Raw genomic sequence first — 14,413 nt, forward strand, 5'->3', positions numbered from 1 at the left:
AATTTAAACATTTGGTATTATAGTACAGGACCCTAATATGTATTAGGTTAAATTTGGATGGTCCACCTCGTTTCCTTTTAGGGGTACCAAATTGCCAAAATATAAACGTAAGCAATACGTTATACCACGTGTTTGGTTTTTGGTCGATTTTATCCCCTTTGATGAGGTGTTATTACCTTATATGGTTATATGGTCATGTATAGGGGTCCATTACCTTTCATAAGACATGGGTATATTAATGCACCCCTTGAAAAATTTGGGAAGGGTACCATGGCCCACCCCTTAAATTTTGGAAATTGACCAATTTCAACATTGGGTATTATAGTATTGGACCCTAACATGTATTATGATAAATTTGGGTGGTCCACCTCATTCCCTTTTAGGGGTACAAAATTGCCAAAATATAAACGTAAGCAATACGTTGTACCACGTGTTTGGTTTTTGGTCGATTTTATTCCCTTTGATGATGTGTTATTATCCTATATAGTTATATGGTCATGTATAGGGGTCCATTACCTTTCATAAGATATGGGTATATTTGTGCACTCCTTTAAAAATTTGGGAGGGGTACTTTGGCCCACCCTTAAATTTTGGAAATTGCCCAATTTAAACATTTGGTATTATAGTACCGGATCCTAACATGTAGTATGATAAATTTGGATGGTCCACCTCGTTTCCTTCTAGGGGTACAAAATTGTAAAAATATAAACGTAAGCAATACGTTGTACCACGTGTTTGGTCTTTTGGCCCAATTTATCCTCTTGGATGAGGTTCTATTACCTTATATGGTTATATGGTTATGTATAGGGGTCTATTCCCTATCATAAGACATAGGTACATTTGTGCACTCCTTTAAAAATTTGGGAGGGGTACTTTGGCCCACCCCTTAAATTTTAGAATTTGCTCATTTTATATATTTGGTATTATAGTACTGGACCCTAACATGTATTATGATAAATTTGGGTGGTCCACCTCGTTCCCTTTTAGGGGTACAAATTGCCAAATTTTAGTACAACCACGTGTTTGGTTTGACCTAAGTTATCCCCTTGGATGAGGTTCTATTACATTATATGGTTATATGGTTATGTATAGGGGTCTATTCCCTATCATAAGACATAGGTACATTTGTGCACTCCTTTAAAAATTTGGGAGGGGTACTTTGGCCCACCCCTTTAGTGGTTCACCACGTTTCCTTTGATTTGTACGAAATTGCCAAATTTTAGTACAACCACGTGTTTGGTTTTGGCTCAATTTATCCCCTTGGATGAGGTCCTATTACCTTATATGGTTATATGATCATGTATAGGGGTCCATTCCATATCCCCTTAAATTTTGGAAATTTTCCAATTTAAGCATTCGGTATCATAGTACATGACCTCAACATGTATCATGATAAATTTGGGTGGTCCATCTTGTTCCCTTTCATGGGTAAAAATTACTAAAATATAAACATAAGCAATATGTTGTACCATGCGTTTGGTTTTTGGCCCAATTTCTTCCCTTTGATGGGGTTCTATTACCTTATATGGTTATATGGTCATGTATATGGGTTCATTTCCTATCATAAGACATGGGTACATTGACGCACCCCTTGAAAAATTTGGGAGGGGTATCTTGGCTCATCCACTCGGTTTTAGAAATTGTTTTAATATAAGCATTTGGTATCATAGTACAGGACTTCAATATGTACCACTATAAATTTGGATGGTCCACATCGTTCCCTTTCATGGGTAAAGAACTACCAAAAATCGAATTTCGGAGGTTATTGACATCTATTTAGCACGTTATATGGTTTATTACCTTTATATGTTTATGTTCCCTTTTAAATTTGGGAATTATCAAATAACAAAATTCGGTAAACGTTTTCTAGGACCCATTGGTGTTCCTCTTATGGCCAAATATTCAAAATTTAAATGTTATTGACCGGCTTTATTATTGAATAAGTACAGGATTTATTACTTTTTTTTCATAAGACACAGGTGTATTTGTGTACCAATCTTAAATTTTGGGAGGGGGTACATTTCTTATTGTCATATCAATAATTGGTAAATGTTCTTTGGGTAAATCATTGTGATCACGTGATCAGTTATTGACCTATGATGGGATTAGGAGTCCAGGACATTGGTACATTGAAACTTTGTAGGATAATTTGAGAATGCGTCATTGGTATTGATTATTACAGCCAAATATAAACGTAAGCAAGACGTTGTACCACGTGATTGACCTTGAGTTTTAGAAATCTGATAGCTAACCTTATTGAATCTTATGACTCATAGTCTTAAGGGAATACATGCTACAACACTGGCAAAGTTATTGTTGATGCATTTTGATTGGCTGATCACTATCTTTCCTACAATCTGATTGGCTGATCACTATCTTTCGTGCAATCTGATTGGTTGATGAGTTTTAAATCTTTGCTGTATTCAGTTTTTAAGTTTTGTTTTACATTTAAAAATCTTGTTTTCGTTCAACATTTTGCACTCAATGATAAATATGATCAAAACCGTTTATTTGTTAATCGAATAGTTAAAAACCGGATAAAGTTTGACGGTTAACCGTGAAACGTAAAAATTTTTTAGTTTGAAAATTTTTTTTGCTTGAAACATTTTGTTTGAAAATTCTTGCTTTCAAATTTTTTGTTTGAATTTTTTGTTTCAGAATTTTGTTTGAAATTTTTTTTTGACAACTTTTGTTTCAAAATTTTTTGTTTAAAATTTTTTTGTTTGAAATTTTTTTCGTTTCCAAATTTTTTGTTTGAAATTTTTCGTTTCCAAATTTTTTGTTTGAAATTTTTTGTTTCAAAATTTTGTTTGAAATTTTTTTCGTTTGAAATTTTTTTGTTTGAATGTTTTTCGTTTCAAAATTTTGTTTCAAAGATTTTTGTTTGAAATTTTTTGTTTCAAAGTTTGGTTTGACATTTTTAAAGTTTGTGCACTCATTAGTAAAGAACCGGAACTGTTTAGAACTAAAACCTCTGGCAACATTGTGGTGCAATAGTACACGTCAGAACATGGTGCAATAGTACACGTCAGAACATGATAATGAAACGTCATCAGTTTGCATTATCGTTCGCGTTAGTATTCATGATAACATCATCATGGCTACTTGTCTGCAGTTTCTAAACACACGTGATGTGATGAAATCATTTACCAAGATTACTGATTTACAACAGAATGTACCTTATAGAATCTTAGCTAGCCAAATGATCCCTACAGAGTTTGGATTAAGAATCGTAGTGAAGCTTGAAAATGATAAGAATATAATTTTACCAGCAAGATATTTACCCATGGAAGCATCAAAACAAGAAGAACTGCTGCGTTTCTTAAATACTGGATCTGTATCTTTATGCTATAAAAGACTCTTGGGTCGAAGTCATCAGTTTGAATTTAGTACACAGCCAGATTCGTCAGCAAAATCATGAATTCAAACGTCAGCACATCAGACATAGTTGTATGAATTTGGTTGGTCAGCAACTGTGATGAAATCATGAATTCAAACGTCTGCACATTGCTTACCAATGACGTCAGCAATAACTATAAACCAGCAAATACAGTGTCATCCCACGAAATCATTTGAGCAAGTGCTTTTCAGGAGGAAAGATGTGTACTTCTAACGATAAAGAATTCATCTTCGCAAGCTATTATCCAATAAATATATTTCAAACAAAACATGTGATGATTGGTATCAGTGCTAGAACATTTGACCCAGTGATTCGATTGGGCAAAGCAGAACAATTTGGTGTACAACTGACCTGTGAAGAATGGCAAATATTATGTTCACGAATCGACCAAATGAACGATTATTTTCATGATGAGCTAAATGTGACCATAGTCAAATCATTAGGCTCAAATCATGAAGTGGTGCTGCGTACAGTCCTCGAAGAGAAGATGGTGCTGTTACGTAAAAAGAGTACATTTCATGTCCCTCGCAATATGGTGTATCTAACACAAACGGAATGGAACAAATTCATCAGCGTATTCCAGTGTGTTAAACATGCAGTGGAAGTGTGTAACAAAACAAGTATGTTCCTGAAAAAGTACTATTTTGAAAAATGTGTTATGCATATTGTACAACATGTATCTAGATATTGTGATGGTTGTCAACATCGTTCGTGGGTGCATACCTGTATTGATAAACAGTTTATTTGTGATCAAATGAACATTGAGTTTCCACCAATTGATATCGCATTAGACCTTAAAAGACTTCAATTGGAATTAAAATTATATGCTAAAGACAAACTAGTGCAAGAAGTTCAAAATACATTGTATCGACAATATCCAGAACCACTATCTGGTATGGATGTATGTGGAGTGTAATAAAATGATCCATTTCAATGAATTGTGTTTTTTCATTTCAAGTACAACCCCAGGTTCTGACGTGTACTATTGCACCACAATGTTGTCAAAGGTTTTTGTTCTAAACAGTTCCAGTTCTTTACTAATGAGTGCACAAACTTTAAAAATGTCAAACCAAACTTTGAAACAAAAAATTTCAAACAAAAATCTTTGAAACAAAATTTTGAAACGAAAAACATTCAAACAAAAAATTTCAAACGAAAAAAATTCAAACAAAATTTTGAAGCGAAAAAAATTTCAAACAAAATTTTGAAACAAAAAATTTCAAACAAAAAATTTGGAAACGAAAAATTTCAAACAAAAAAATTTAAACAAAATTTTCGAACAAAAATTTTCAAACAAAAAATTTCAAACGAAAAAATTTTCAAACAAAAATTTCAAACGAAAAAATCTCAAACAAAATTTTGAAAATTTTCAAACAAAAAATTTTAAACAAAAAATTTGGAAACGAAAAAATGTCAAACCAAAGTTTCAAACAAAAAAAAATTCAAAAAAATTTTAAATGTTAAAACAAAACTGAATGCAGAAAAAGATTTAAAACTCATCAACCAATCAGATTGCACGAAAGATAGTGATCAGCCAATCAGATTGTAGGAAAGATAGTGATCAGCCAATCAAAATGCATCAACAATAACTTTGCCAGTGTTGTAGCATGTATTCCCTTAAGACTATGAGTCATAAGATTCAATAAGGTTAGCTATCAGATTTCTAAAACTCAAGGTCAATCACGTGGTACAACGTCTTGCTTACGTTTATATTTGGCTGTAATAATCAATACCAATGACGCATTCTCAAATTATCCTACAAAGTTTCAATGTACCAATGTCCTGGACTCCTAATCCCATCATAGGTCAATAACTGATCACGTGATCACAATGATTTACCCAAAGAACATTTACCAATTATTGATATGACAATAAGAAATGTACCCCCTCCCAAAATTTAAGATTGGTACACAAATACACCTGTGTCTTATGAAAAAAAAGTAATAAATCCTGTACTTATTCAATAATAAAGCCGGTCAATAACATTTAAATTTTGAATATTTGGCCATAAGAGGAACACCAATGGGTCCTAGAAAACGTTTACCGAATTTTGTTATTTGATAATTCCCAAATTTAAAAGGGAACATAAACATATAAAGGTAATAAACCATATAACGTGCTAAATAGATGTCAATAACCTCCGAAATTCGATTTTTGGTAGTTCTTTACCCATGAAAGGGAACGATGTGGACCATCCAAATTTATAGTGGTACATATTGAAGTCCTGTACTATGATACCAAATGCTTATATTAAAACAATTTCTAAAACCGAGTGGATGAGCCAAGATACCCCTCCCAAATTTTTCAAGGGGTGCGTCAATGTACCCATGTCTTATGATAGGAAATGAACCCATATACATGACCATATAACCATATAAGGTAATAGAACCCCATCAAAGGGAAGAAATTGGGCCAAAAACCAAACGCATGGTACAACATATTGCTTATGTTTATATTTTAGTAATTTTTACCCATGAAAGGGAACAAGATGGACCACCCAAATTTATCATGATACATGTTGAGGTCATGTACTATGATACCGAATGCTTAAATTGGAAAATTTCCAAAATTTAAGGGGATATGGAATGGACCCCTATACATGATCATATAACCATATAAGGTAATAGGACCTCATCCAAGGGGATAAATTGAGCCAAAACCAAACACGTGGTTGTACTAAAATTTGGCAATTTCGTACAAATCAAAGGAAACGTGGTGAACCACCCAAATTTATAGTAATATATATTAGGGTTCTATACTATAATACCAAACATGTAAAAAGGGTCAATTTCCAAGATTAAAGGGGTGGGCCAAAGTACCCCTCCCAAATTTTTAAAGGAGTGCACAAATGTACCTATGTCTTATGATAGGGAATAGACCCCTATACATAACCATATAACCATATAATGTAATAGAACCTCATCCAAGGGGATAACTTAGGTCAAACCAAACACGTGGTTGTACTAAAATTTGGCAATTTGTACCCCTAAAAGGGAACGAGGTGGACCACCCAAATTTATCATAATACATGTTAGGGTCCAGTACTATAATACCAAATATATAAAATGAGCAATTTCTAAAATTTAAGGGGTGGGCCAAAGTACCCCTCCCAAATTTTTAAAGGAGTGCACAAATGTACCTATGTCTTATGATAGGGAATAGACCCCTATACATAACCATATAACCATATAAGGTAATAGAACCTCATCCAAGAGGATAAATTGGGCCAAAAGACCAAACACGTGGTACAACGTATTGCTTACGTTTATATTTTTACAATTTTGTACCCCTAGAAGGAAACGAGGTGGACCATCCAAATTTATCATACTACATGTTAGGATCCGGTACTATAATACCAAATGTTTAAATTGGGCAATTTCCAAAATTTAAGGGTGGGCCAAAGTACCCCTCCCAAATTTTTAAAGGAGTGCACAAATGTACCTATGTCTTATGATAGGGAATAGACCCCTATACATAACCATATAACCATATAATGTAATAGAACCTCATCCAAGGGGATAACTTAGGTCAAACCAAACACGTGGTTGTACTAAAATTTGGCAATTTGTACCCCTAAAAGGGAACGAGGTGGACCACCCAAATTTATCATAATACATGTTAGGGTCCAGTACTATAATACCAAATATATAAAATGAGCAAATTCTAAAATTTAAGGGTGGGCCAAAGTACCCCTCCCAAATTTTTAAAGGAGTGCACAAATGTACCTATGTCTTATGATAGGGAATAGACCCCTATACATAACCATATAACCATATAAGGTAATAGAACCTCATCCAAGAGGATAAATTGGGCCAAAAGACCAAACACGTGGTACAACGTATTGCTTACGTTTATATTTTTACAATTTTGTACCCCTAGAAGGAAACGAGGTGGACCATCCAAATTTATCATACTACATGTTAGGATCCGGTACTATAATACCAAATGTTTAAATTGGGCAATTTCCAAAATTTAAGGGTGGGCCAAAGTACCCCTCCCAAATTTTTAAAGGAGTGCACAAATATACCCATATCTTATGAAAGGTAATGGACCCCTATACATGACCATATAACTATATAGGATAATAACACATCATCAAAGGGAATAAAATCGACCAAAAACCAAACACGTGGTACAACGTATTGCTTACGTTTATATTTTGGCAATTTTGTACCCCTAAAAGGGAATGAGGTGGACCACCCAAATTTATCATAATACATGTTAGGGTCCAATACTATAATACCCAATGTTGAAATTGGTCAATTTCCAAAATTTAAGGGGTGGGCCATGGTACCCTTCCCAAATTTTTCAAGGGGTGCATTAATATACCCATGTCTTATGAAAGGTAATGGACCCCTATACATGACCATATAACCATATAAGGTAATAACACCTCATCAAAGGGGATAAAATCGACCAAAAACCAAACACGTGGTATAACGTATTGCTTACGTTTATATTTTGGCAATTTGGTACCCCTAAAAGGAAACGAGGTGGACCATCCAAATTTAACCTAATACATATTAGGGTCCTGTACTATAATACCAAATGTTTAAATTGGGCAATTTCCAAAATTTAAGGGGTGGGCCAAGGTACCCCTCCCAAATTTCTCAATGGGTGCATTAATATACCCATGTCTTATGAAAGGTAATGAACCCCTGTATACGCCCATATAACTATATAAGGTAATAACACCTCATCAAAGGGGATAAATTAGGTCAAAAACCCCCGAAATTTCAATTTTTGGCAATTTTTTACCCATGAAAGGGAACGACATAGACACCCAATACTAATAGAGGTACATACCCTGGTCCTAGGCTACCACACCCAATTTTTAGATTTGGCAATTTCCAAAATTTAAGGGGGGTGGTCCTATGTACCCCTGCCAAAATTTAAGGGGTGGGCCAAGGTACCCCTGCCAAAATTTAGAGGGGGTGGTCCTAGGTACCCCTCGGTCATTGACCCAGGGCCAAGGTCATTGACCTTTGACCTATGACGTCACAAAAATTTTTGCTGACTCGACGCAATATAACGGGGTCCCTACTACTGTAATAGTAGTTTGACAAAAATTGGATAGTTGCGAAAGCGTTCCATATTGAATTTAAATGTAATTTGACAAATCATCATGTGCTGTGTTATTTTCAGTCTTATAAGGGTCCAATGTAATTTCCTCACACTGCGGATTTATCTTTCGCAGTAATACAAAAACATGGTTAATTAGATGATTTAATCTTCGATTTCAAATTGATTCTCAGATCATATTGGTTAATTTCATAGTTCCATATTTCGAATGCCTCTACGATCTAATAACCCAGCTCTATAGCATTTTGTATTTCATGTGATACCCAACTTTCGGTGAGACATTGTTCAAAATTTTCATGTTCACAAGTTGATTGGTTTATCTGTTCCTCACATGTTGCATATAACGGAAACAATAGTTTTTCGATACATTGCACAGTGGTCCAGAAACCCCCAAAACCTGGCCAAAAACCAACTCCTTAAAAATAACAAACAACCAAATGTGTTTGAAAGTCAATGACCTGGGGTATTCAAACCTACCTGGTTGTTAAAGAAATTGTCACCCCTTAGTCAGAAATTGACTTCCGAAGTGAGAGGTTGACCTTGTGCATTAATTACTGAAGATTTCTAAGTTAGCGCCAACAGAGTGTGAGAATGTTTTCTACCTAGTCTTCCTGTAGCCAGGTGGAATGAAATACTTTTGTCACATCTATAAAGATTATTATTTATGATGATGAGTTTAGATTAGTGTGTAGCTATTAAATTTATCGATTTACAGGGGATGAAATGCAAGTAAATTGGAGCAAGAAATGTTATGTGTATTTTTTTGTTCTCGTAGAGCTATCTTTTGACTTCCACGTACTTCCACTTTGGTATCGCACTCTGGAAGTAGTTCAACAGTTCCTCTTTCAGAAACCGTAAACCAAACTTACTCATTTTTGCTCGTCTATGAAATATTTTTGTTGTAAATAAGACTCATTGTACAAAGTGCAGAATTATTTTGTACTGAATTTTTTTCTTTTAGTTTTCAGCCATGTACTATCAAACATCAAGAAGACGGGTATTGGAGGTCCTTCGGAGGGCAAAAGGAGACAGAGCTGTGGAAAAGAAGCACCCGTTCACGTAACTCAAAGATAAAGCATCTGCTGAATTGTCAAAGGAAGCCAAGCAGAGTGTGCACGTGTTTTGCTCGAAATTGTTTCACATGCGTGACAAGTGCAACAGTAATTACCAAAAATTGGAAGAGGAGAATATGGATTGGCTAAACGGCGAGTTATTAATGATGACTGAACCTGTCAGTGAAGATGACTGGGAGCCATCGACTTTAGCAGATGTAGCTGGACCTGGACTACCAGAGGTGGCTTTCTCTATGAGCAGCGAGAGCTCGAAGAGGAGAAAAACAGAAACATTGCGCTCCTCATTCAGCGGTACTGCTCTTGTTTATGCTACTCAAATAAAATATAGAGAGGAGAGAGAATTGGAAAAAACGAAACTTCTTTAAGAAATGGAAGAATCGCCTACCAGGGCTGGCAAGATTCGAAAGTCATGGGCACATACCCAAAAACAGAATCCCAAATTTTACAACCCAGTGGAGGCTTTAGCACTGATACTCGAAGGGGATCTGACACGTCACCAGTACCAGCTGCTAAGAAACGGGGCAAAGGACTTGGATCACAATATATATCTTGCTTACTACCATGTTATGGACGCAAAGAAAGACTGCTATCTTGAAGTCATTAACGTCACAGAATCTGTAGCTGAAGTAGCTCTACAATCTCTCCTCGAACATACAACTGCAAGAATTCTGCAAGTACAGGAACCTGTGCTCGAAACCATCCCAGAAAAGTATCAGAAATCTCTGCAGCTGATTACCAAATGGTGTGACTTATCCTCCAGTCAAGCCCAATACAAACAGACAGCTCTGGAGGTGGGCTTTCAAGGCAGCGACAATTTTTTCACGTCAACTGTGCCTCTGCAACTTTATTATGAGAAAGAAGGGGTTAGGGTTGTAGTGTGGCAAAACCAACGTCCCTCTTCGACAAGATATTCTCGGCCGATAAAGTTACAATTCAGGAAAGAAACTGAAGAACTTGCAAAGCAAGAAGCTAGCCCAATGGAAGAGCAAATTAGGTGCCTGACTCCAAGTTGCATCAGTATTCCGCTGTTAGGAGATCGCAGTATAGAAACAACTGAATTCGAGGTTACTCACAATCTGCAGTTCACAATGGTGGATGGCGAAATATGTAATGCCGTGACACAAACAAGATCGGCACAAACTTGCTACTTATGCGGCGCTAATCCAAAAGAAATGAATTTCTTCCAGAAGGGATCCAGAACTGAAAAACCAGAAACTTTCCGATTCGGATTGTCCACGCTACATGCCTGGATTAGATTTATGGAGTGGTTGCTGCATGTGCCATACCGTTTGGAATTAAGAAATAGCAGGTGCGGAAAGGCGACCAACCGACCATGATGAAGAATAAAAAAGAGGTCCAAGAGGCCATGAAAGCTTAGTTAGGCCTCAATATTAACGAACCGAGGCAAGACGGCAGTGGTACTTCCAACGACGGCAATACAGCCAGACGATATTTTGGAAAATATCAACAAGTTGCAGCAATAACAGGTCTGAATGAAAAGCTTGTTGAGCAATGTGGCGTCTTGCTGCAATCATAGTCGTGTGGACTGGCTATCGATCCAAACAAATTTGAAGCTAGGGCAAACGATATCAGGGATCTCTACATCAAGCATTATTCGTGGTTCTACATGCCCGCCTCCATTCACAAAATTCTCGCTCATGGGTCCTCAATAATCTTGCACGACCTACTACCCATTGCGCAGATGACGGAGGAGGCCCAAGAAGCCCGACATAAGCATATTAAAAATTATTGGGAGCATCATTCCCGAAAGTTCTCACGCAAAGAAACAATGAAGGATGTGTTGTAGCGGGTCCTCGTAACAAGCAACCCAAAGATATCCACGCTTCGGAATCCCATGGCACAGAAGCACAAGAAAAGAAACTTATCTTCAGCCATACTGAACCTTTTGCAAGAGATGGAGGCTCCAGAGCAGCTGTCATCTGAGGATTAATCAGAATAGGCTTATTGTGTAAAAATCATAAACTATTCAGTTATTCTTTATTTCACGTGCAAAAATATTATTCTCATTGTGCAAATATGTATAAATATATTATTAAAATTGTTAGTAAAACATTTTGTCTTCTTGTTTCGCATTCATTAACAGCTGTCATCTGAGGATGAATCATAATAGCCTTTATGTGTAAAAATCATAAGCTGTATTTTATGTGGAAAAATATTGTTCTCGTTGTACAAATATGTGCAAATACATTATTATAGATGTTTTCTCCATCATTTTGTCTTATTTTTAGCATAACATAACATTTCTGCAACGAAAAACACAAGATTTTAACTTTTTGCACGAAAAGGTAATTTTGGCCAGGTTTTGAGGGTTTCTGGACCACTGTGCATTGGGGGAACTAAATTCGACTTATATAATTCGTATCAATGAAGTAGCTCTAACTCTTTTCATCTATTAGATGTAGATAATCGGATTTTCTTACCCATCAGGTGGAATAGGTTTTGCGGCGGCAAGATCGTTAATTTTATTAGACCATTTTCTTCACTAATTTCTGATGTATATTTATCACCTTGGATGTAGATTTTGGAATGGTGTCGAGGATACTTCTTGGTCTTGTTCAAAAATGGGTAAAAACTAACAATGTCGAAACAGCTTATTGTTTCTTGCTGACTTCGTGATATGATTTGATACTTCTCGTACGACTTCCTAAAAAGGAGCATTTATTTTTTGTATATACGTACAACATAAATTATCAATTATGGTACACTATCCTTCCTCTGTCCTCTTCTTTTCTAGTTAAAGGTATTCCACTGGCCGTGATCCGAAGTGTCGGTTATAGACGAAAGTTTTACTGAACTCGGCAGTTTCTTTCTAGCCACAGATGGGCTTAAAGAGATTTATTACGTTTAAAGTGGTATAGACAACTTTCACACACATTTTTATCTTGCTTGATAACGCACTTTATCCATACCTAAGCGGAGACGAGGTTTCTCAAATTTGCTCTTTTGCTTGCCCAAATTTTACTCCGAATTTTATGGAGATTCCAAATCTAGTTGAAAATTACATCACAGAAAACTTTATGTTTTATTTCCGGCCAGGACAGATACAAAGGACTTGAGTTCAAGCATTTTGTTTCCTATTACTGGCATCTTCATTATATGTATTAAAGAAAGTTAGATGTTAACACTGACCACACATTAGCCACTAACACCGTCACAGACATCAGATTGGGACTTTATTAACAATATCAGTAACTTTTTTCCTCCATACTCTTTAAGCGTATTATATGTTATGTAGTGTACCTTTTATATATTTATTTGTATTGTTTCATGTTTCGCTACATCATGCATACTACTCAAAACAATAATATTTGCTTTTGAAAGTTAAGATAACGAGGCAGATGTGTTAACTTTGCTCTGTGTTAATTGATAAGCCTTCTGCGCGCAAACGATAATTACATCATTTTCGTTGAATAATGCTTTTCTTTGTCGTTAATTTTTGCATTCCTTTTTATTTTGATTCCTATATGCTTTACTTTTTAGCAACTGTAATTCACAACTCCTGAAAGGTGTAGATAACTACGCACTCCTAAATCTGGATATTGTGTGGTGCTATCTATGTCTGCGAAGTATTACACATATACCGGATGCTGAAGAACGACTAAAGAAATGCGAAGAAAATTTCACTCGAAGTTATGGCCGAAACTTAGAAAGAGTTATTCAGCTTAAAGGTGAAACAGGTAATTTTCGTGTTTTATTTAATATATTATTATTTGCTTTCTTTCATAGTTGAAGGTAAAGAAACATTTTTCGTTACATTTGACAATACAGTTTTTATGTTTTGACCTTCCAATGTTTCCTGACTACCATATAAGGAAGGTACTAACAAATACAAAGCAATTTTTTGATGCAGTCACTACTTTGCTGTAAAGGAACTATTTTTCGAGACATTTTTGTAAAGATATGTAGTAGACTTCCGAATATCTGTCATAATGTGACCGGATACTAAAAAAGCTAGATAGGTCGGAGTTCTATTACTCATCTTTTGCCTCACCCATAGCATTAAGAACACACTTTTCATACCAAAACCCGTACTTATTAATATATTCTGACCTCTTAGTACTTTTTGAGTAGTTCGTTTGTATTTTTTTTTTTTTTTAATATTACGGAAAAAGTAGGAACAACACTAAAAATTGTACATTTTTAAGATAATTTTTTAAATGTCCGACTTACAAGTATTTCCAGGAAACATATAATGATGTACACTGTATATACGTACAACTTTAAAATAAACAAGTCATTAACGTAAAACGTTGGTCTAATTCTTAAATAAATGATTTAAACATGCTTTACTGTCCATTGGCAAATGATTACACAAATGTAAAAAGATAGGCCTAAGACAGTGAGAACTTCCAGTTTGTGTTTCTAAAAAGTACGTGATTGATGATTGTTTTTCGTAAGGAAAGTTGCATTTCTATGAATGCGTTAAGAGTAGAGGAGATCGTTCCTTGGAAAAGTCGTGTTTTTATGAAGACATTAAAAATTATTCTTCATTTTATTACGAAGTTTTTGTTTCTTTTTTATACTTCCAAACTATGCTATGCATAAACGTCGGAAGTCTTATAGACAGTAGCAAGCGATGTTGATACCGAGTGGGGAACAGATCGTGAATAGTAATACATCTTTCGACATTGTCTAATCCAACGTAATATTAGGATGCATTTAAAATGGGAAACATCATATTCATGAGCATCCTCGAGATTTCCGTTTCCTCCCACATTATCATTCCATAAATTATTTCATAATCATCCGTCTTCTTTAGCCTAAATGAGAACCATGGAACGTTAAAGACTTTATTTCATGTTTATACATGTTAAACCAATACTGTGATTAAACAATA

General features: G+C 35.3%; 1 protein-coding gene across 8 annotated transcripts in view; it reads left to right on the forward strand.

The window, feature by feature from the left end:
* Window positions 1-14,413, forward strand: part of LOC145660847 (NEDD8 ultimate buster 1-like) — a 405,125-nt gene that overhangs the window by 250,520 nt on the left and 140,192 nt on the right. For all 8 annotated transcript variants that reach the window (XM_081726271.1, XM_081726294.1, XM_081726280.1 and 5 more), the window contains one exon: window positions 13,057-13,253. In XM_081726271.1, the coding sequence (XP_081582397.1) occupies window positions 13,057-13,253 (197 nt within the window). The remainder of the gene's footprint in view (window positions 1-13,056; window positions 13,254-14,413) is intronic.

The sequence above is a fragment of the Thermobia domestica genome, chromosome 1 (assembly GCF_964235325.1).
Source record: "Thermobia domestica chromosome 1, izTheDome1.hap1.1, whole genome shotgun sequence".
Classification (NCBI taxonomy): Eukaryota; Metazoa; Arthropoda; class Insecta; order Zygentoma; family Lepismatidae; genus Thermobia; species Thermobia domestica.